The sequence below is a fragment of the Petromyzon marinus genome, unplaced genomic scaffold (genome assembly GCF_048934315.1).
Source record: "Petromyzon marinus isolate PM22_M1 ecotype Great Lakes invasive population unplaced genomic scaffold, UKy_Petmar_22M1.pri1.0 PM_G_Scaffold_14, whole genome shotgun sequence".
Lineage (NCBI taxonomy): Eukaryota > Metazoa > Chordata > Hyperoartia > Petromyzontiformes > Petromyzontidae > Petromyzon > Petromyzon marinus.
In genome coordinates this window covers 3580213-3604755 of record NW_027422695.1, presented here as the reverse complement: position 1 = coordinate 3604755, position 24543 = coordinate 3580213, and the positions used below count along the sequence as shown (strand labels likewise).

At 50.0% G+C, this 24543-nt stretch overlaps 1 protein-coding gene across 2 annotated transcripts; it reads right to left on the bottom strand.

Moving 5' to 3' along the window:
- Positions 1-8174: 8174 nt before the first annotated feature.
- On the bottom strand, positions 8175-24392 carry LOC142910218 (protein LSM14 homolog A-like). Of its 2 annotated transcripts, none has more exons than XM_076059918.1 (8): positions 24153-24392; positions 21096-21253; positions 19327-19537; positions 16293-16445; positions 15424-15576; positions 13866-13968; positions 12430-12670; positions 8175-8832 (listed from the first exon to the last, which is right to left on the bottom strand). In XM_076059918.1, the coding sequence occupies exons 1-7, from the start codon at positions 24286-24288 to the stop codon at positions 12463-12465; spliced, it is 1122 nt and encodes a 373-aa protein (XP_075916033.1). In that variant the 5' UTR covers positions 24289-24392; the 3' UTR covers positions 8175-8832; positions 12430-12462. The 2 variants fall into 2 exon arrangements, with proteins under 2 accessions (XP_075916033.1, XP_075916034.1); XM_076059919.1 differs by having other exon boundaries at positions 24168-24392.
- Positions 24393-24543: the final 151 nt, after the last annotated feature.

Genomic DNA, 24543 nt, shown 5'->3' with positions numbered 1-24543 from the left:
GCGTTGCCGCCAGCACCACGTGCTTCCTGCTAACCTCTGCCCCCGCCGCGCGCTTCCTGCTGACCTCTGACCCCGCCGCGCACTTCCTGCCGACCTCTGACCCCGCGCTTGAACCACGACCCCGCCGATCTATGGCTGATTGTGTTACGTTATATAAAACATATAAATATACCATATACACTTCGTATTCACAATGTACAGCTAAAGTTGACAGTGTAAATGTATTACAATATTCTTGGTTCTTTGCGGTAAAGTCAGGAAGATAGAAAATAAAAATAATAAAATAACATTTTCAAATAAAAATAATAAATTGAACATTAAAAATAATAAAATCATAAAAGCGATGGTTTCTGCCTGTACATTTTGCGTGCAAACAGTTGCTGAGTAGAGGCCCAACGCACGAGGCGGCCAGGCACAAACAGCACTCTGATGGGAGCTGTGGTTGATGGGAGTGGAACGCGGTTCTTGATCTGAGCCAGAGTCATTTGTTGTACGTGCACGTGTGACATTCAAGGCAGGGGTAAGCCTGTGGTCACAATCCTGCCTTGTGCTCAAAATGTCAATGAGCCAGCAACAAACAGTGCACTAGAAGATTAAAAAGAGAAGCGTCAACACACTTCCTGCAATAAGCAAGGTAATAAGAACTTAAGAAAAGTGACGAGGGGTATTTTATGTTTATATTTGGTGTTTGCAGTTTCTCCCCGTGGTTTGGTTTTCCCTCCGCATTTTTGAAACATGCATTTGGAATATTTGGCTGCTATAAATGTCCACCACACACAACATAAGCACACTTCGCTGAGCTATAATGTGTGGCCAGGTTGCTCGCTTCTGACAAAAAAATATCTGCCTGTGTGTAGCTCAGTGGGGCCTTTCCTGGTGAAATGAAAAATAGTTCAGAGTTTCGTTTTTAGTTTATTTCAAAGTCGAGCAGTGGGAGGAAAGAAGGAGAGAAAGAGAGGACTGCAAAAATTGGCTGACTGTGATGACTTGTGGGGCTCAACATAAAAAATCGTGTTCTTGGTGACAGAATGCCTCGAGGGCGTGTGACCAATTTTCTCGGAATGCACCAGGTCATCAAAACACTCAGAAGCTAAGCAGGTTTGAGCCTGGCTAGTGCATGGATGAGTAACCACCGTGTACAAGAGGGCTGTGGTAGAAGGCAGTACAGGAAAGTTAATTGTTGTAGCGTTCTTCTACGCTCCCAACTTCATACGCACCCCCATTCTCACCAACCCGCACTGACCGGCGCGATGAAATGTGTTCAAATAACGCACACGGACCGCTCGGCATGGGGAGGCATTCATCCCGCAGTTGATCGACGTAAAAGAACAGCGGATTAACATGATGGGGGCAGAGAGAGAGGGAGAGAAGTTGGTGTTGGAAAAAAATTTTCAGAGTAAATCCAGAAGTGAGCACCACAGTGTGTTGAGGAGCACACCACCTGCCACTGCTGACGTAAACATTCCATTTCTAACCACAGCGGGACCGCCAAGTCCATTGGAGAGCTTGCTGAGATTTGCTTTCATAGACGTTCTTCAGCTCCTCAAACGTGACTAAAACAACGGTCTCTTAGAGATGATGCACTGATTCATGTTGAATTATTAACCTCACGATGCATCATCGTGTGTACGTGCACATGTAAGAATAATATTTGTTCTGGTGAAATCGTATACGTATGTTGCATGTCATGGGATCGTGTAACCCTCGCAGCAGCCACTAGTGGCCGATACATTCACCGCAATTTTATATATAAAAGAAGAATGGATTATTTAATCAATTCGCGACCCTGAATTGTGACAATTCATTGAAATTGCCTGGTGAGTTGGGATGGGGGCAGAGGGGGGGGGGGTTAATGTTTGCTTTCTAACCTTAGGCCTTCACCCAGCAGTGGATCGATCATAGCTGCTGATGACGGTGTAGTAAATGTGGCTTTGGGAAGTACGACAAGGACTCAACAGTACTGTAGTGCTTGTGCTGTGTAAGACATTACATTCCTAATCATTGTAAACATCCTGCATGTGTGTTCCGTGTATACATGGTACTGTGTTTGCGCGCACACATCGTGTACGTGGCGACATGGATACTGTGGAATATTGAGGAGAGTTGTAAATAAAGCGGTGTTCGAACAAAGACAAAAGTTGTCCGAGTGAAATCGAACGCTACATATCTACCCGATCCAAATTCACATTGGTCCGGTGGTTCTTTGCACCGCTTACCATATATATGCGTAAACATATACAAAGCATTTCGATTTAAAGCTTTCGTGACAGCAATGATTCATCTTCTTTGGTTCTTTCGGTAAAGTCACAGTCTCGTCCCTTCACCTGATGAAGGCCGCTTGTGTTGTGGCCGAAACGTCGTGAGAATATTATTGTGTTATTTTATTTTATCAATTTATTATTTTATTCTCATTCTACATGGTGACTTTACCGAAAGAACCTAAGAAGATATACAAAGCATTTACGAAAAAATATTGAAGGTGCAATTCACGCACGTGTAAATATGCACGTGGAAATAAAACGGTCCGCACCTAGAGAATGAAATGTTTCTTGCCAAAAGAATCCCGCGGACCCACCCGAAGTGAGACCTGGGCTGGAGGGCCCACCGTGGGCTCCCTGGATGCGCTGAATGGAGCTCTCCTGCGCGTCTCACTTCCAATTGGATAAATTCTCGCTCCAAAGGTTTCATTGAATTGCGACGGACGCCTTTTAAGGGACGTACGAAAGGCGTGCCCGTTGTGTAGATCAGGAAGCCGATTCACTGGGGGAGCGGCGCTTGCCGTCACCTTGCGGGTGCCCCTTTCTCTGACGCGGGGCCACGCGGGGCCACGCGTTGCCGTGACGTCGATGACACAAACGGCGTGAAATAAGGGAAAGCAACAGCAAAGGTGGCAAACAAAATAAACGTTCTGATATTATTTTAACGTGACCATCACTAAGGGATTCGTGTACGACGGTGTTTCACCTTACTAGTTGGCTGTGTCGGGTGGTGGCGGGTTTAACGACACATTTAGATATTTACGCGATCTAACCCACACACCTCTGTTATGGATGAACTGCTTCGTTTTGCAAGTTGTCAGACTGGACGAAACGTTTGCGTTTCGTCCAGTCTGACAGGGTGACTGTAGCTGTGACACACAGCTACAGTAACCCTGTGTGACACACAGCTACAGTCACCCTGTGTGACACACAGCTACAGTCACCCTGTGTGACACACAGCTACAGTCACGTGACACACAGCTACAGTCACCCTGTGTGTCACACTGCTACAGTCACCCTGTGTGACACACAGCTACAGTCACCCTGTGTGACACACAGCTACAGTCACACTGTGTGTGACACAGCTACAGTCACGTGACACACAGCTACAGTCACCCTGTGTGACACAGCTACAGTCACGTGACACACAGCTACAGTCACCCTGTGTGTCACACTGCTACAGTCACCCTGTGTGACACAGCTACAGTCACCTTGTGTGTGACACACAGCTACAGTCACCCTGTGTGTCACACTGCTACAGTCACCCTGTGTGAATTGTCTTGCAATTAACGTCAAGCTGCAAACGTTTCGTCCACTCTGACGACTTGCAAAACGATGCAGTTCATCCATAACAGAGGTGTGTGGGTTAGATCGCGTAAATATCTAAATGTGCCGTTAAACCCACCACCGCCCGACACAGCCAACTAGTAAGGTAAAACACCGTCGTACACGAATCCCTTAGTGATGGTCACATTAAAATAATATCAGAACGTTTATTTTGTTTGCCACCTTTTGCTGTTGCTTTCCCTTATTTCACGCCGTTTGTTATCGACGTCACGGCAACGCGTGGCCCCGCGTGGCCCCGCGTCAGAGAAAGGGGCACCCGCAAGGCGGCGTCAAGCGCCGCTCCTCCAGTGAATCGGCTTCCTGATCTACACAACGGGCACGCCTTTCGTACGTCCCTTAAAAGGCGTCCGTCACAAGGCAATGATACCTTTGGAGCAAGAATTCATCAAAATGAAGTGAGACGCGCAGGAGAGCTCCATTCAGCGCATCCAGGGAGCCCACGGTGGGCCCTCCAGCCCAGGTCTCACTTCGGGTGGGTCCGCAGGATTATTTTGGCAATAAACATTTTATTCTCTAGGTGCGGACCATTTTATTTACATGTGTATATTTACGCGTGTAGGGTGCGAAAGAAGATTCAATGTAACATGGGGGACTCACAGACGACCCGTAGACTCATAGATTCACCCATAAACTCACAACAGACACCCACACACAACAGACACCCACACACAACAGACACCCACACACAACAGACACCCACACACAACAGACACCCATGGGTGAGTCTATGAGTCTACGGGTCGTCTGTGAGTCCCCCATGTTACGTGGAAACTTTTTTCGCACCCTAAAGCCGAGTGTGCGGTGCAACATCGGGGAGGTGATGGGGATTCGCCTCCCCGTGGAGAGGCAACAGGCGGAGTCCACGCCTCGTTGCCATGTCGTCATCTCCTGGCAAGCCAGGGGGGGTCGCGTGGCTCCTCGTCGATTGACGCCCACGGTGAAGGGAGTTGGCACAGCATAGTTTGTGGGGGTGGACGCCCACCTCCCCACTCCCCGTGAGCAGGCAGGGCGTGACGTCCACCCCCTCAACTCCCCCCTCCTCCTCCTCGTTGGCCACCTCTCGCCGGGCCCCCGCCGATCGAGTGATCACCCCCCCCCCCCGCACCAGCTCCAAGGGACATCTCTACACGGCCGGCTCACCGCCGCCGGCGTTCTCCCGCGCACGCCGAGCGCTAAACAAAGAAATCGGCTGCTGCTGTGTCAGTAACACGCGCGCACCTCCTGGGATTAAGGCCTAATCTGCGTGCCCGCAATGCTAACTGAAAATAACTGGCGGCAGTATGAATATGTAGTGGAGTAGGAAGGTGTGTAGTGCAAACAGCGTGATTACATGATAACACAGACAATACGGGTTATGTTGGGTCAGCCTGTAGCGAAGGCAAATACAGTGCAGGTTATGTTAGGGCAATTAAGCTGGGAGAGCCAAGGATGGCTGTGATTGGCTGGAGCTGTTGTTAAGGCTAGAGTGGCGCCTAAAGGTCTGGGTAAGAAACAGGTGCGAACGACGCAGAGCGTCGTTGGGGCACGGACTAATTAATTGGGGAGTAATGAGAGCGGGGATAAATTGGGAAGTCGGGAATTGGAGCGAGGTTGTTGAAGTTGGAGAGCTTGGAGTCAGCAGCGGGGAATTGAAGGGTAGAGAACTTGGCGACAGAGTTGGAGGGACAGAGTTGGAGAGACAGAGTTGGAGACGGAGCTTGGAAACAGCGTAGCGATAGCGGAGCTGAAGAAGAGAAGCAGCCAGCAGTGGCGAGAGCGTAGCGATAGCGGAGCTGAACAGAGACGAAGCAGTTAGCAGTGGAGAGAGCATAGTGACGGTGATAGCGGAGAGCGGAGACGAAGAAGTTAGCGGCGGAGTAAGCGCAGTAATCGTGGGGAGTGGAGAGACAAAGGTGGCGAGCGAGTCGAGTGAAGCACGGCGAGCGAGCCGTGGCGACATGGATACTGTGAAATATTGAGGGCATGTGGAGAGTTGTAAATAAAGCGGTGTTCGAAGAAAGACAAAAGTTGTCCGAGTGAAATCGAACACTACAAATATGCACACCCCCCCCCCCCCCCACCGTGGATAAGCCTTAATCCGCTGTGCACAGGTGCTAATGCAAGCGGGAAAGGAACGGCTGGGACCAGGCTATGGGGCAACGCCTCACCGTTAACGTGAATGCTACTGTGCGAACGCGCTGCGTTAGGCGCGCTGTGCAACAACACGCACGCGAGCACGGCCGCTCCGTGTGCTGCAGTACACGGAGCGCCTCACGCGCACCGCGCTCAAATCACTCGCACGGCGCTGCAGACGCGCGTCTCACACACCACGCCGAAACCCTCACGTAAACCGTAGCGGGTCGTAGAGATGGCGATCTACGCGCACAGCGGTGGAGTGGATTTAGCGCACCCCGAACCCCACCTTAATCGCTCACGCTGCGCTGCAGACGCGCGTCTTCTACACACACACACACACACCGCGCGATACCCCGTGTAACCAGTTGCGGTCGTATAGACGTTAATAGATGTGTAGTGATGGTAGCGTCACTACTGCGTACACACGCACACGTGTGACGTCACTATGCGGGGGAGCGTCACTACTACGCCGGTCTACACACACACACATGACGTCATCCCGGCTGGAGGCGGGAATGACGTCAGGGCCGGTTCTGGACTCGGGAGGCCACGAGGGTGGTGTGAGGTCGTGGCCCTCTCTGTGACCCCGGCTGGACACGTGACTGGACCCCAGTGGGGGCCGGGGGCCTAGGGGGCACCTTGGGGGGCATGTGGACAGCAGGGGGGGGGGGGGGGGGGGGGGCTTCGAGAGGGTTCTCGAAGGGAGGCGTGGCCGGGGCGGAGCCCGGGCACGCCGAGGCCCATATAAGCAGCCTCCTCACGAGCTTCGAGGCTGCCCGTATCAAGAATGAAGATGCATCGTGAAGACGCCAAGAAGAGATCCGTGTGTAGGTCCCAGCCGGAGGACTCTAGGATAGCGGTAGACGTGTTGTAAGTCCCGCCAAGACAGGAGGCTGTACCTCCCTAGGGTATCTGAGAAGTGTGTGTTAGCTAGAGTAAGTCGGTGGTCACCACCCTATGCGTAATGTAAGAGCTAACTGTTTGTGTTCATTAATAAATAAGTGTTGCCTCCCAAGAAGTTGTGTGTGCACCTAATTCGAATCCACTACAGATGCGCACCTCACACACCAACCCCGCGCCGACACCCTGCAGCCCCGCGCTCGCTCTCTCACGCACCCCGCCCCCCGCACGCAGTCGCTCCACTCAAAAATCACAGATACCACGCCGAAGTTCGCCCACACGCGCACACAGAAATCGCACCGCACCGATCTTCTGAACTGAAGTTTATTAATGACGCGTCTAAAGAAAACCCTGTGCGGCCCTGTAGTAAATATTCCACGAGCAGCGTGTAGCCTATCCCTATTCAATCCCTGGGTGTACCCCCCACACTCTACTTCTCAACTCGCAGATGCACTCACGGTGTCGCACGGAAGCTGCGGGAGTCGGAGGGACGATGATCCAAGAGGTCTCCGCCTGGGGTAGAGTCGTAGCGGCGCTCGCCAGCGTCCCTCGGACGCCGCGAGCCGCCGGGAGTCAGACTGGGGTGGCTGGATGGCTGGAGAACCACCTGAACGTTTTTTCACCTCCCTCCCTTTGACGCCCTGGGAATCCGAAGATCCAGGGTCACGTGGTGTTATCCTGCGCAGACCAATCGAGCGCCTACATTTCGATTTTAAACCGATGTTCCCGCCCTTACCTGGAGCGTGACTTTCCGTTGCGCCTTGACCCATTGTCTACGCACCCCTCCTCCCCACCCCCTCCTCCCCACCCGGTCCTCCCTACCCGGTCCTCCCCACCCCGCGGCGTGGCTAGGAACTTCCCTCCCACCTCCACGTCTGCGCTGCCAGCGGAGTGTTCTGCCCTCGAGGCCCCATCTCCCGTGTTGCGTGCGCTTCATTGCGGCCAGCCTGTAAATCACTATGCGCCCCTGCGACTTTTTAAAGCTGATTTTAGGGGGGCCGCCGTGTAATCCGGCCTGGGGTGGGGGGGGTCAGCCAATCTCCTGGCAATGGGAAACCGGGGGACATCCCTGCTAGGGGCCCTTCGGATGAAAGCCCGTGGGCCAGGCCTCCCCCTTCGAGACCCTACGTGAGTGTGTGTGTGTGTTTAGTGGGAGTGTGCGTACGTTCGTGTGGAGGGGTGCGAGGGGATGGTGGCGCCGGCGGAGTTGCTCCGTTGCTGTGGCACCACGGTATCTATGGAATCGATAGTCATATCTATTGACTATAGTATTATCAGCTGACTATAGCAGTGTCTGCTTACTCTATAACAGTATTGAATTACTCTAAAGTAGCATCTACTCTGCAGCAGTATCTACCGACTCAACAGTAGTATATACCGACTCTATTGCAGTTAACTTCTTACTCAGAGTACCGTGGTGAGGCCTAGTCTCGTGCAGAGCCCCCGGCCTCGCCTAGATTGCCCAGCCGGCCGAGGTGGCACCTTGGCAGGCTGGGGCTGGGCTGCCACATCACGCCGCATAACATACCAAGCACAGATTCAATTTTCAAAATCGGCCCTCAAGCTGGAACAGATGCCTCAATTTATTGAAATGCACTTTACTTTTTTCAAATACAGCAACCCCCCCCCCCCTCCCACCATCCCCGATCCTGTTAAAGCCATGCATTGTACTACATTACGGACAAAGTTTAGAGGAATCTAAAGCAATGCAGTAAAAATTCAACGAAGCAATGTTGTAAAGCTAACAGTTGGCCAACTTAATTATTTGCCGGCCATTTCACCACAGCGAATGCACCGATATAAATTCCGCAACATTTAATGCTGCCTTGTGAAATACAAACAAAACTCAATTAAATTGTCATGTCCATGCTCATTACAGCTTAAGACCGGTCGCACAAAATAACCAATTTTAGGAGACAATTAAAGCTTTAAAGTTAAGTACGACTTTACAGAAATGTTTTACCACACCCATTAGACTAAAGTTTAAAACTATACTTACAATTATAAATGTGTAAAGTGTTCAACTAAACGAGGTGTGTATCTTATTTACACACCATAGACATTAAAATAATCGCATATCAATTAACACAACCCACATACAGTCCTTGCACTACCCCTCTACGTAACGTTTCTTCAGACCCAACAAATTTTAACTTTTTAAATCAAGCAAACCCCCAATATATGTACACTCTGGGAGGAAGTTCTCTGCAACCTGCAACAACAAAAGCAAGCATTGCCGACATCAAGAAGCAAAACCAACAGATCATCGTCGACCCCACAAAGGGCTCCATTCTCATTTGGAGAATTTGGTTTGCGTGGTCCCGATTTAGGCCAAGATTTGGTGACAAGGTGCCTCTCTAAACCATCCAATTCCCTTCGTCAATCTCTAAAATTGGGCACGAGAGCGTTGCCAACCAACTCCATTTGAAAGAAACTACTCTACATTTGTATTTTACCAGGTAAGGCCCACGGAGCTATGCAGCGCTCTTTCCGGAGAGACATGGCCACTGTTCTGCCCCACGGCAGATATGGGGCTGTGTTTACACAGGAACTTCCTGATATGATGGTGTCGAGTTTGGTCACGTGACCTGGAAGTGACGCGTTAAGGGTCTCGAAGCGACGAGGCAAGGCAGGGGTGTCAGTCATTACAAAGAGTACAAAATGGAGGCACAATTAGCATCTCAGCGAAGACGGGAGCATCTGCTCATTGTGGGACTTTAAGAATCATTGTCTGCAAGTTAGTTTATCTCCATATATAAAAGGCAAAGTTGTGAATGTGTGCCTGTTCAAAATGTTTAGCGTACTTCCCGACTTGCAACCAACTGGAAATTGGCCATGTGGGTACTTACCAGACTGTACACCACGCAAAAATGATAAAAAATACACTTTTTTTTTAGGGGGGGGCGGGGAGCTCAATAATGTATAGATTTTTTGCACGGCAAGTGAGCTGTGGCGTCAAATCTGTCACGTGACCCTCGCATGTGGAAGCGTAACGCATTGCAGTGTAGTGGTTAGCGTTGTTTGTGTGTGTATGTGTCTGTGTGTGTGTCTGTGTGTGTGTGTATCTGTGTGTATCTGTGTGTGTGTGTGTGTAAGCGTAACGCATTGTAGTGTAGTGGTTAGCGCTACGCTGCGCTACGAACCCGGCGACCCGAGTTCGATTCCCGCTCACGGCCACCAAACGAGTAACTGCTTGGGTGTCAACATCGCCACTGGGGAGATAAAGGCGGCAGGGCGTGCTGCTGGCCACCAAACCCCTTCGTGTTCTTATAATTACTGGGACTCCTGTTATGTTAGGATTGCCGTTATAATGCTGTAAATGCCTTTATAATGCTGTTAAATTGTTACGATAAATATGGAGGCCTGGTTAACAACGAAGCCTGCCACTTGCATTATTGTGAATAGTTGTTTGTAATTAGATAAGTCGAGCCAGACTTGTGCCCATGTAACTTTAATGCATTCTTGAGAGCAAGGATGAAGATGTATCTCGTCTACAGTTCAGTGTTATGTGCAGCAGCGCTGTACATTTGGGCTGCAGTATGGTGATTACACAAAGTGACCTTATTGAACATAGTAGCTTATTCTCTTGTTGTAGAGCTATTCAGTGCTAATGTAGGTGCCTGGTCCATCCAGGACCTATGATTGAGATTCATGTTGTCCAAGACAATGTTATGATGTTGCAGTGTTAATTAATTATATTGATATTGCAAGTATTAACAGATGCTCTATTTTGTGCTGTGTTTTCCCATGAGTTTTATGTCGTTCTATTCGTTAAATACGTTGGAGTCGGATGGTCACCCTGGCTCTGAAGGTTTACTACTCGGACAGTGATGCAACGCAGCGTAGTGAGGCCGAGACAGCCACCACAAATGGATAGCTCAACGAAGTGGCTTATCGTGTAGACATTTATAGCAGCAAAATACTCTAAAACGCATGCTTTTAAAAACGTGGGAGGGAAAAAAAAACAGAGGACCCGGAGAAAAATCCACATGACCACGGGGAGAACTTGCAAACTCCAAATATGCAGCAGGCGTCGGGGTTGGGATGGAACCCCAGACCTCCTGCTGCATACCAGGCAAAGTGAGTTAACATCTCCTAGCCACCGTGGCATCCAAATAGAATCGTCAAGAGGACATTCTGACACTTGAAGAAAACCTGTACCAATCTTGGCCATAACCATTCTTGTACCTCTTGATCTTCCAAACACGTGTAGAGGTGTTACGGGAGGGTGACACGCGGTTGTATAACGGTGGCCACAAACACGTCCGCTACGGTCACCACCCTGGGGGGCTGTGGGGGATGCTGTGATCACTCCCAGCCCCGCCCCTCAGTGAGAGACAGTATAAAAGGTGGGACCCGGGGAGCTGAGAGGCAGTCCAACTCAAGCAAGATGAAGAGCCAGTGAAGAACGAAGATTGACTAGCCAGACCCTGGAACTCCTTTGATTCGCTGACCTTCTGAGGGCCGGGCAAAGCAAGCCAAGGTGCGACACCGGAGCCGCGAGGGCCGATGTCCCTCTGAGGGCCGGACTCGTGTGGCTGGTGATCGGGACCTGCGCCGAAGCTGGGCCAGGTCAGATAGCCTCCCGGGAGAGGAACAGGATAGAGGGAACCAGGGAGCTAGCGTGGGCTAAAGCTCGGGGAACGTTTCCCTCTATAAAGTACGGGTGAAGAGGCCGTTACCTCTTCAAGTATAAGACTCGCAACTGTAACAGAAGTGTCTGTAATAAATACGTGTTGCCTCAAGTAAACAGTCTCCGACGTCAATAAGGCCACTACACATGTAGCCCTCCAGCAGGTCAGATCGTACAAAAGCATTAAATTTGGCATGCGATTGATCGATAAAAAAAATCTAGTCATGTTTAAGATTTTATATAAATGATGATTGAGAAGTTTTTCACGATATAATATGCAAATTATATTATGTGAGCAAATGCGGTAGTGTACCCATACTCTTTGGTTCTATTCGGTAAAGTCACTCCAGCGCTGTCCTCGAGACAGCCTGATCCCTTCACCGAGAAGATGGTTTCAAATTAAGCAACCATTGGAAAGATGTTCTAAATCGAACTAAACATTAAACTAATTTTCAATGGTACAGTATATTTTTCAAGTAGTGGTACCCCAAACTTTCGCAGCTCTTAAAAATTCCCCATTCACACCATCAATAGGTAAACTCCCCCCCCCCCCGCCAAACGGCATGTTCACCCGCACGTACACCACCTCTATGCTAAGTCGGCCAATCAAATGCTAATTTTTATGCTAATTCCTTTGTCAAGGCACCTTGTTTCCTCGCACACAGCTTAAAGGTCGCGGTCTGAGCGTGGCTGTGTTTCACTCCAGCGCTGTCCTCGAGACAGCCTGATCCCTTCACCCGATGAAGGCCGCTTGTGTTGTGGCCGAAACGTCGTGATTTTTGTTGTTTTATTTTTTACCTACGTGACTTTACCGAATAGAACCAAAGAGTATGGATCCTTGCAGTCACGAAAGCTTTAAATCTAGAAGTGTACCCATGGCTACAACCACGAGAAGGCGAGTAGAGTCAAGGACGTAATGAATGGGAAGAGGAATAGAAAGGGGTAGAGCAGAAAAATGGAAAAATGGGATCAGAGACAATACCTTAAAAGGGTCTCTCTATCATCCTCCACGGAGCAGGGTATTTTCACAGGGGGGGGGGTTTTGGGGGCAGAGGGTAAGGGATTCAGCAGGGATGGCCACACAAGTCACGTGACTTCCTCAGGGAGGCACGAGCAGATTCTCGATATTTTTGTTTTGCAGCTTAACGGGAGTGCAGGAGCGGGAGCTGCCCTTACCTGCACGTGCTCCTCCTCCTCATCATCATCTGTCTAGGCCTGCACCTTGGCCGGCAGAGGAGACCGCACCCCTGCTTTGGGCATGCCCGGCCGCCCGTCCCCACCCCACAGGGTCCGGCGGTTGAGCCAGGACGCGTGGCCCCAACTGTGCCAGAAGCGGCGATTGCGCGCGGCCGGGAGGTTCTCCCCGAACGTCTGCATGTTCAAGCGCTGCTCCTCCGCCAACGTCACGCGGCAGTTCCTTACAAGATGGAAGGAAGGGGGTGGCGGGGGTTGTGAGCACAGCTGGTGCATCTTGCCAGTCATCTCAGTCTATCCATGGCCACCTGGGGTCTGTCCCATGACCTCCTGTCAGCGAGCCTTCGACATTCCACGTGTACCTTCACCGAGCAGTGAATGGCGCGTGTTGGTATTGGAGGTGGAGGGAGGAGATAAAGATGCAGTGCTACAACTTCTTGCTCGTGCCACTACTACTGGCAGAAGGGCCACAGTAAGTCACTCATTTTCATTTTGGCAAATATCGCAGTTTTTACACCGGCACACGAAAAATGCCTGCCACTTGTAAAACACGTCACGGGATTCTTTGAATGTTCCCTGCCAAGCAGCAGGCGTACATCCCGGTTAATGCGCCCGCAGTATTATAAATCAGAGCAGCCACTAGATTTGCACTGCGAATAGTTTTGTTGTTACGCGACAACGACTCTGTCTGACGCTCCGAGCAGTGGCTCACCCCACACCATGTTGAAGAGTGGCCTGTGGATGACGATAGATCACGGTACCACAGAATTGCTCGAGTGAACGCTAAACCCTACATTAGAGGTTCCCTGCACGGTTCCACACCATCCTGCGTTTTAGAGAAATGTTCGCCTCGTGCCCAGTCAAATAATTACACGGTTCTTCCTCTTATTTTCGAGCTAGGATTTTTTCCCGAATCAAGCGCAACACCGCAATTCACGCGGCGTGCATTTTCTGCGCAGAGTAATTAAAGTTAACGTCACACATTTGCAACGCCCCAAAGTTTCCAGATATTCAGGAGGCGTAGTCAACCGCATACGAGTGAGAAGGCAGCCAGCAACGGCACCAACAATTGCCCGAGATCTGTCATCCTATATTAGGATGGTTAGGCCAACTCCATTTGTGAGTTTTTATTACACGAGGGACGAAACCAAAGAAAACCCACACGTGCAAAGGTGGGAGAGTGAATGGGGGGGGAACAGCAACCCCATCTCCGTACAGATGGAGATGAATCAACATGCTGTACTGCTACCTCCTGGCAAGTCGGTGCACATGGCAGAAGATTGTGAACCACCAACCCGTTGCCTCCTCCAGGCGCTGTATATAAAGGTGTGCCGCCACCACTGCCCGTCCGAGACCATCAACCCCGCGATGAGCAAGGAGACCCAATTAAAAATCACAAGTGGCAGAAATGCCATTACCTGCCGCCATCTTTGGAAATGTTATCAAAGAAGCATCTTGTTTTGTCGTAGAAGCATTTGTCAGGAAACACGGCAGAGCTCCTGCTGGGACCCCTCTGCATGTCTGCAGCACAAAGGGAGACGTCAATGTCAGAAACTAATTAAGGGATGGCCTGGACAATTAAAGACAAAGATCCCCACCCCGTTTCGCTTCAGACTATCGGGGCAAGTGCTCTTAGTGAGTGGCACCCCGAGGCCGGCACGGCACACGAAGGCATGGGTGGGCCTAGCACCATGCCCGGCCACCTTCGTCTCCCTCATGGCGATGGCTGAGGTGAGCCACTAGAGGGGGGCGATGGTACAGATTTGCTGAACCAAACTTTTCAACAGAAGACGCCGTGGCAGCAGTGGCAACAGGCCACCGTGATGGACGCTCGTGGAGATTGCTCCTCGTGAACAAAAATTGTCAAAAGTGCATCATGGTCCTAAAGGGACCAACATTTAGTACAGGGGATTCTCCAAATTTTTTTACCATTTGTTAAAATACAACCATTCACCGATGCGAGTCAGGGCTAAAACAATAAGACCATAAACTTTGCATTATATTTCAGGCCCATCAAGCTATATGGCTCTTTTTCAGAAGAGACCTGGCCACAAATGATAGCTCAACGAAGTGGCTTATTACATGAAAATTTCTGGCAGGTAAACTCCAATAAGTGCACGTTGATTCTAAAATGTGGAGGGAAAAACCGGATGACTCAGAGAAAACAGGTTTTTTTGGGTTAGATCGTGATCCAACCCAAAAAAAAATCTATCATGGATGATATTGGTCGCAAAAGCCTACATGTTCAACCGACCCAGAGAAAAATCCACACTACCACGGGGAGAGAGACGCATGCAAACTCCAAATATACAATGGTCAGGGTTTTGGTGAAACCCACGAGGCAAGGTAGCCCCCCCCCCCCCCACAGCCGCCTAATAATTTGTTGGCACAAGAGAGGCGGTGTAAGACAAATCCACTGTTGCACTGCACATCCATGCTTTACATTATCCAAGCTCCACTCTTTCTGCAACCCACACCTGACCAGAGTGATGCGAGGCCCTCACCCACAAGTGCAGTGACAGCCAAGCTTACTAAAGGCTGTCACATGCGGAGAGTTTCTCAAGTTATCATTCCTCACGATTACTCTAACTCGTATGAAAAAAAGGGCCTAATATAAATGTCCACATAAGCTACTTCATTGAGCTATCATTTGTGCCCAGGTCGCTTCTGAAAAAGCGAATAGCTCAGTGATCTTTACCTGGTAAGACAAGATTAGTTGATTTTTATTTTTTCAAGCGATTTGTTCACTTGACCTATAGACTGTGCACTCCCATCGTGTTTTTGTATTGTATGTTGTTACATTCTGACCCGCCCCTACTGAACATCTGTGGACAAAAAAACCTTTGTAGCGCATCGAAATCCCCCAGTGGACAAATAAATATTCTGATTCTAAAAGGAGACATCCCACAGGAGTGGTGGTGGTGGTGTGAAACCGGGTCCCTCAAAGTGCTCCTTTTAAAAAAAAAGGTCCACCACCTTCTCCTTGCTTGGCCTTGTTGTTCTGGAACTCCTTGTCCAGCTCCTCGCGGTCCAGCTGCGCGTTGCTGCTCTCAAAGTCAAACTCCGCCTGAAACTCATCGCCCAGGTTCAGGGCCTGTGCCTTCTGGGGGCGCCCATGGCGGCTCGAGCCTGCGGGGAGAGAAAAATAAACGGCAGCTCGGTTTGTGATCCACCAACGCCGCGGTGGTGGCGGTGGTGAGATGTTAACTACCTAGCCTGGTACGCAAGAGCTCGTGGGTTCTATCCCGACCCCCTGCTGTATACTTGGAAGTTTGCATGTTCTCCCCAAATGTGAAACATTTCCTGCAAACTTTCTCCATTAGAATAATGCATCAATGAGTACACCCTGCTGCAAAGAAAAAAACACTTTTGCTGGACCCTCATGGACAAATGTGAGTCTCTTACTTTCGACCCAGGTTTCCTGGGTAAATATTCACGACCATAAAAAAATAGCGCACCGGCTGCCCGGTATTCAGGTCGGCACCAGCGGCCAAGAATCTGTTATTCTCTCCGCCCTCTGCACATGTTCAAAAGGCCATTGCCAAAGTCCAGGCTAATGCACCGCGTCGCCTTTGAGGCAACGTCAGTGATAAAAGCGGCAAGGGGTTTTTGCCTTCCCACCGCGATGTACAAAGCCCCACGACGAATGCGTCCACAGAAGCTGTGCACGGCGAGCCTTCAATACGCAAACGCATTAATTAGTCTCCGTGGGTACGAGACGCCGACTGTAAATTGGGACACGTTGCTTCAAAACGAACTTACAAATTTGATGAAAAGATGAATGACGGCATGGGGGGGTGGCGGGTGGGGGGGGTGAACACCACCCACACCACCCGTAGCCGTACCTGCAATCTGCTTCACGGGGGTCCTCCGCCACCGCCGCCGCCGCCGGGGCACCGTCTGCACCCCCCGCTCCACCGTGCCGCTCTTCCTCGCCGGCTGCTGCGGCGTTGCGTTGACGCGCGCAGCGGCCGCGCCGGCCGTGGACGCTGCCGCACCTGTGGGCGATGGGCACAGCCGGCGCGCACCCACCGGTCGTCTCGGTTCGTCAGCCCGTCGGGGGGGGGGCACGTGGGACCCTCCCGGTGCCTCCCGGCAACGACCGGCGACACTTCATCTGGCACGGGCGCCGTGGTGACGTCACCGTCACTTAGTGGCGAAAGGCGGCTGTTGGTATTATGGGGCGGGGGGGGGGCGTTCTACAACAGCTGTGTGGGCAAGACACAAGTGCCATAGCCCTCCATCACCCATCGTGGTGTCAGTGTCATCATCATCATCATTACCACCACCACCCCTCCCCCCCTATCGTTCCTCACGACTGCAGGTCACACGTTTGTGTTGTCACCAGGCAGAGGGGCTCACCGCACACAAATCCCAGCGTATCCGAGCGTGCCATTATTACGTCGCTTCGAGCGAGGCCGTCAAAACCGCACAGATCACTCGGCGGCCAAGCGCAGCGTTTGCCGACCACCCCGTTTGCGTCTCCAACATTTTCGAAACGGAAACTCCGCTTTCATTTGCTCTTGATGCAACCAATTGCCATAGCCACGTAGGTAAAAAATAAAATAACAAAAATCACGACGTTTCGGCCACAACACAAGCGGCCTTCATCAGGTGAAGGGACGAGACTGTCTGGAGGACACTCCAGCGCTGTCCTCCAGACAGTCTCGTCCCTTCACCTGAGGAAGGCCGCTTGTGTTGTGGCCGAAACGTCGTGATTTTTGTTATTTTATTTTTTACCTACGTGACTTTACCCAATAGAACCAAAGAGTATGGATCCTAGCAGTCACGAAAGCTTTAAATCTAGAATTGCCATAGCACCACCATTCATATATTTTGTCAAAAATGATTATTTCGCACGGGTTTAAAATATAAAAATATTAGCACACGTTTGTCGTTAGGGGCGTTTGCGCGCAACTTTTATGGGTCGGGCAGCATTACATTGGGGGGGTGTTAACATTAATAAACGAGACGGTGGAACGAGGGTCACCGGGGCTCTTGTCCACAAGCCACGGCAGACTTCACGACTCGTCCTCCTGCCTGCAGAGGGAGGCCTCGGCTGCACCAACACGGGCGGCACGAGGATTCACGACGCTTCCGTTAAAGTCGGTGGCTGTTGTAACCTTTGCCGCAGCCTTGCAACCCCTTTGGTTCCCAATCGTTCACAAACAACGTGCAACGTCAACAGACGTAAGGGGTTTGATGAAACAAAGCGGTTGCACTCGGCCCGCGTGCCCGCGCCCAATCTATATTTCGATGATATACCTTCGAAAGAAATCCCCAGAAAGGGGATCTTGCAACCCCCAAGGGGTGCGTGCACCCTTGGGTTAAGAACCACTGGGCGAGACGATCGTGGGGTAACACAGTAATATCAATTTACAACTTACACTCCTTTCACGTCGTCGCTTTATTATGAACACCGCTAACACAATTTACGTCGGTGACAGCATCGATCCTTTCTCGTATCCCCATCGCCTCTTGCTTCACCTACCTTGTAAACTACCCTGTGGTGTCGCGCACATGACGACATGTACTGTGCTTTCGATAACAAAATACATTATTGATGTACGGTATTTTGGGAAAAAATTGCTTCAATTTACGTCGCACATTTCAGGAACGCATCACCAATGTAAATTGGGGTACTGCTCTACAATGCCCAATGTTCTGCTACACCGTCTGCCACCCAACAAATCAAATTTGTCACCTGGAGCACCACACCAATTTATGTGGTTTCGGCAAACCAGAATGTTGAAAAAAACCCAAAAAAACAATCATATTTCCGTACGACGTCTCATTGGACATTACAAAATCGGGCATCAGGTGTTTGGTAAAAGATGCAGGTGGAGATCCGATCAGAAATCCTCTCTTCTCTCAATACCCAGCCAGTGAACAGGGTGGCCACAACCTCAGCACCACGATAGCACCTCGTTGAGATCAATATAGCAAGTTGACTCTGGCAACCTCGTTTCTCACAAAACCACAGATTTTAAAAAAGAAAGTCTTCGTTCATCATCGCCATGGAGAAATGCATTGTGCAGGACCTTGAAGCCGCAATTAAATTTTATTGGTGCAAATCTTAATTGGGTTAAGTGGTGGAAGAGGGGTAATTTTAAAACGTTTTTATTTTTTATCAGGCAAGACACCGAGCTATATTTGCACTTTTTCAGAAGCCACTTTACCGCAAATTATCGTTGAATAAAGCGGCTTTCTTGATAAACGGCGTTATTGCAAACAACAAAACCCATTTAGCACCACATTTGTATTATCTCGTGGTAGAAGAGTGGCTCTCGCACAACTACGAACCCAACGACGCAAAAAAATAACTCGATTCTCAGCCACATCACGAGCGAATTATATCCAAATCGGTGGCTGGCTCCCCACCTTCCCATTCACCACAACCGCACAAGTGAAGCGTGGCAGGTGAAATAACCACCCCACCCCGCATGACAAGACAGCGTGGCCTTCGCCGAGCAGTTCATTGACAGGGCACCAAATAATAACGCTTTAAATGACGGGTTATTTTGAAAAGGCGACAATTTAAAATACAATCACTGGGTATCACCATCAAGCGCAAAGTAAAAACAAAAATGCTCGTCCGCATGCACTACGCATTATCATCATCATCATCGAGCTGTTATACACAGAGCCTTTTATTTTCCTGCATGCGCTTACGGAAATAATTCCATGAAGATAGCTGCAACTCAACTGCGTTCAATTAAGATCGCATTGAAATCACGCAGTTGCCTCTAAACGAGCAAAAGGCGAAAACGACCCGAGGCAAGGCCACTGGGCAACGGAAACCACGTGGCATTAAGAGGGCAAAGGTGCAGCCCTGCAGTGCCGATGTTTACCGCACACCGCACCCCCCCCCTCCCGTACCCACAGCTCCTCCGTACGCAGGCTGCACGAAGGGACGGTGCCCGACCGCTGTGGCCCAGGCGTCGTGCCGCGCGTGGCCCGGGTGGCCGCCCGTGGTACCGCGGGGGGGTCCGGTCGGCGTGCCCGGCGCGGAGTGGCAGCTCGCCGCCGCTCCGATACCGCGCGCGCATGGCAGCGAGCGGCGCCCCCCCCCCGGGGTGCCCGGCGAGGACTGGATGGGGGGTGAGGGTGGGTTAGGCAGCAATTAGAACAAATCACGATGGACGACGAACGCATGTCAAACTTCTTATGCACCTTCTTGGTTCTTTCGGTAAAGTCACCACATAGAAGGGAAACAATAAAATAATAAAAATATAAAACTTTAAAATTCTCACGACGTTTCGACTGCAACGCAAGCAATCATCATCAGGTGTAAAAACCACAGCAAGACATTTTTTTGAAAAAAAGTGGCGGGTTTTTTTTTAACGTTAGCACCACGGAGAGCGATTTGGCAGTTATTCAGATGGACGAGTCCATCTATGTTCGGAAAAGAGGAGGGGGGAGACGAAAATGATGGATGCGGTCTGAAAGCCACCGTAAGCGTGAACAATCAATTAAGACCCGGAATGGTTTATCAAATCCTTCCAATGATTGCTAAGCCAGAATTCCTTCCTCTCGGTTGAAATTGTCTCTGTGTTTGTATATGTGGATAGCCTCATGAACGAATCTCTCATGGTAGCCAGATGGCTTATAGAGAACCTCTGTAAGCCATCAGGCTACCATGAAAGATTCTCCCGTTTCGGTCTTAGGAGGAGGGATAATTGCGATGTCATCACCCGAGAGCCAATCAGGTGCCAAGGGTTGCGCAATTCAGCCACTGGCACGCTGGCACCCGGGCTCGGATCTTGGTAGCCTCTTCCATCTCCTCCTCCTCAACCTGTAAAAACCCTCCACAGCTACCACTGTTAGCTAACTATTGTAACTCTCAAATGCAACTTTCATCAAGCCCCCCGAGTGTGAAGTGCAGTCTCCAACCTCGTATTCTCCACCATCTCTGGCTTCCTCGATTCCAGTGCCGTGAAGGGAAAATTTGCCCGAAATGCGGCCGATCAGCGTTGACTTTTTTTCCACATTTTGTCAACATGTTGCCAAAGATGTCCCTTAAAGGCTTAACGGACGTTCGGGGCAAGTGCAGTGCGAGCAACTACGAGGCCGGCAAAGCACACGGAGGAGGTGGGGAAGCCAGACCCACGCCCGACCGCCTTCTCCCCAGTGGCGATGTTTATACATCGCACCAGGTGCTCATTGGATAGACCTCAGGAAAAGCCCGGGACCGTTTCAGATAATCGTCACCTGGCGTTGGCCGTAAGTGGGAATCAAACCCCGGTGGGTCGTAGGCGGGTTTGTGGTGGAGCGCATCAACCACTGTGCCACCGCTCCCCTAAACCATGGCACCGCTGCAGTGGCAAGATGTTAACTACCTCGTCTGGAGTACAATAGGTCGTGGGGTTTGATCCAGACCCCCGACGCCTGCATATTTTTGGAGTTTTCAACGTCCTCCCCCGTGGTCACGTGGATTTCTCTGGGTCATCCAGTTTCTACCTCCACGTTTTAGAACCGACGAGCATTTGGAGTATTTGGCTGCTCGAAATGTCCACGCGATAAGCCGCTTCGTTGAGCAAATCATTTGTGGCCGGGTCGCTTCTGAAAAGAGAGTTAAGTAGCTCGGTGGGCCTCACATGGTACAATAAATAAATAGTTTAATGGTAAAGAGCGGCTGCACCTCTCACCTGCACCATGGCCACGTCGTGGTGCAGAGCGGACAGCATGTACTCGCACGGGGTCAAGTCCTTGATCTCGCTGATGCGAAAGACGATGTGTTCGAAGACCTCCTCGCGAGGGGCAATGGGACGGTCGGCGGGGCGCCCCTCCGTCCCGCGCAAGCACACTGCGCGCACACAAAGACGCCCGCCGCCGGTACAGACCTCCATGTACCCGTTTGGTCAAGCGTTGTTACGGTCGAGAGCACCTATGCAGGTCGGAGCAGGTGCGTGGTTGTGGGTTTTGGGCGCCACTGTGGTGAGAAGTTAACTACCTCGCCTGGTATATATCGAAGGTCATGCGTTTCATCCCAACCCTGACAACACCTGCTGTATATTTGGAGTCAGCGAGGTTTTCTCTTCCCATGGGTCGAGCGGATCCCCCCCCCCCCCCTCCAGGTCCTTCGATAAGCCACTTCGTTGCGTTACCTACCATTTGTGGGCAGGTCGCTTCTGAAAGAGCGATATAGTAAGTGGGCCTTACCCGCAACTTAAACAATTCTTTAAAATAGTTTCTAGCTGGTTCAGCTACCTTCATCCTCCCCAGTGCTGATTTAATCATCTTTTTTGCTTACACACCACACCAGGTAACTTCACTTGAAGGCAGTCTACCTACGCGAAAACCAGAATGTGTTGGGATACAAGGCCACCACCGACGACGTTGTCTGTAGCCAGGAATCAAATCTAGCTCGCGGGGTTTCGAGCTGCACACATTTCTCAACTCTGCAAGCCAAAAATTGAGATTCATTTATTTCCTGCAACAAGCTGTATTAAATATTCTGGTTTCTTTCGGTAAAGTCACATAGAAGGGAAATAATAAAATAATAAAAATAAAACATAAACTCAAAATGAAATTTATTTTATTTTTATTTAAATAAAATATAAATGAAATTTATTTTATATGTATTTTATTTTATTACGTCTTAGCTGTATTAAAACCAATAGCCTGTCATCCATTAGCCATATGCCTGCAGGTATTGAATGTTTATGGGTATCAACATCACAAATCGCTATCATCACCGTCGCAAAGAAGAAGTTCTCCATTGTGCCAATTTAATCCCGACAGGTGCCGTTGGCCCAAATCTGTGAATGAAGGCAAAAATGAATCTGGAACATTTCCAAATTAACTGTTTTGGGGCCGTCCAGAAATGACGTCACGCACCTGGGGGGGGGGGGGGGTCAGACATTTGTGACAATGTGTGACGACGGGGGGGGGGGGGGGGAGTTTGATAAATGTGACGTCACATCAAAATGCGCAACTTTAAATATAAAAACACGTTCTACTTAATTAAATAGACGGGGGGGTCAAAAAAATCGTTCAAAATCGCGTGACGTCATTTATGGACGGCCCCTTAAGCGGCACCCTGCCGGGCTTTTTGGCCGGGGTCACGCGCCGTCTATGACCAGCCGTGTCTCATTGCCCCGTGACTACCGACCCGACTTCAACACTTGATTTTTGCACACAGCGTTTTAATACGTTTTTTTTGTGTGGAATATTTGCTGGTTTATTCCAGAATGTTTCTGTTACGCGTCGTCGCTTTAGGATGTTCTGTGTTCAAATTTTGTTTGTTGCGGTTGCACCCGACTTAAGAGCCGCATGGCTCACAGGGGTATACCTAATAAATTAAACTTGAAACTTGAACACGCGCACGCACCGAAACCACGAACTTGTTCAGGTCAACGGGGTTAATCGCGCGTTCGTGTTGGCATAGCTGTCAACCCCTTATCAGTGCCCCTAGATTGTTACAGATCGATTCAAACCCTTATTGGTCACCCCCTGCCCTTATAAACATCAACGTTTAGCCAACGAGGTCCCGTCGCCAAGGGAGAAACACAAACAGATGGACGAAACAATGTGTGCCCGTATTGAAACGGCTGTGCACCCCATAACCTTCATTGAAAAATACTTGAAACCACTGCGACCCAGAATCAGCAAGAACAACAACCTCAGAACATTCGTGATTAAGCGGGTGACGAGTTGAAGAACTTTGCCCCAGTACAGCTAGAGGCGCCGGCCATAAATGACGTCGCGCGATTTTGGACGATTTTTGCCACCCCCCCCCCCCAAAAAATATATAAAACACGCTTCAAATCTCTTTAAACTATTATCATTTTAGTGCGTATTTAATGTGGCGCTGCACTCCGATGTTGAAGGTGAAAACATTTATTAACAAGTCTATTTGATTAAGTAGAACGTTTCGATTTAAAGCTTTCGTGACTGCAGGGATTCATCTTATTGGCTCTTTCGGTAAAGTCACGTAGAATGGAAATAAAATAATAAAAATGAAACAATAAAAAAACATTTTATTTTATCAAATAAATAAATAGCATTTTACAATTTTTAAAAAATAAAATGTTATTGCTTTATTTTTATTATTTTATTTCCATTCTACGTGACTTTACCGAAAGAACCAAGAAGATAAGTAGAACGTGTTGTCTATATTTAAAGTTGCGAATTTTGATGTGACGTCACATTTCTCAACTCCCCACCGCCCCTCGTCACACATCGTCACAAATGTCTGACCCCCACGTGACGCATCAATGGCTGTCATTTTAAACATTTCTGGGCAATTCCCACTGAGATTAAGGGCTCTCTTACAAATCCAGGTTAATTGAAAACACAAAAGTACATACAGCAATCCAATACAATCATGATTTCATTTAGTTCTTTTCATTTATTTTATAGATTTTTTTCACCTACGTGACTTTACCGAAAAAAAAACAAAGACTATCTTATTTGTCGTTTGAGCATCTTAACACCTCCTGTTTGATTGCCCTGAAAAGGGTCAAACCCCTCTTTAATAGCCCCCCACACATTGACCCCACGACACCCACACCAATCTGTCCAGAAGGCGACAACGTCGCCGACACGTTCACCTCCTCCTGGCAAACTTTCCCCAGCCCCAAGGCCTCCTCCTGCTGCTGCTGCTGCCCGAGCGAGTCGCCTGTTAGGACGACTCAAGCGGCTTCATTAAACCCCTAACCCGCAGCTTCGGGGTGTCCACAGTCGCCCCGTGAACCACCCACCCCCCAGTGCGTAACCTTTCGCCAAGACGACGGTGGAGTCGTCCGTGTTGATGTCACAGAGGATGCCCTCGTAGCGGATGCCCGCCATGGAGAGCAAGCTCATCCTGACGCCCATGCAGGCCGCCCAAGTGGCCATGGTCGCCGGCTCTGGCTACGGGCGACGAGAGGGGCTGGTGGGGCCGCCTTGGTGGGGCCGGGCAGGAGGAGGGGGGGGGGGGGAACTTGGCCCGGATCGTGAGACGACGACGATGATGATGATGGTGTTGGTGGTGGTGTTGATGATGGTGATGATGGTGGTGTTGTTGATGGTGGTGGTGGTGTTGATGGTGGTGGTGTTGATGGTGGTGGTGTTGTTGATGGTGGTGGTGTTGATGATGTTGGTGGTGTTGAT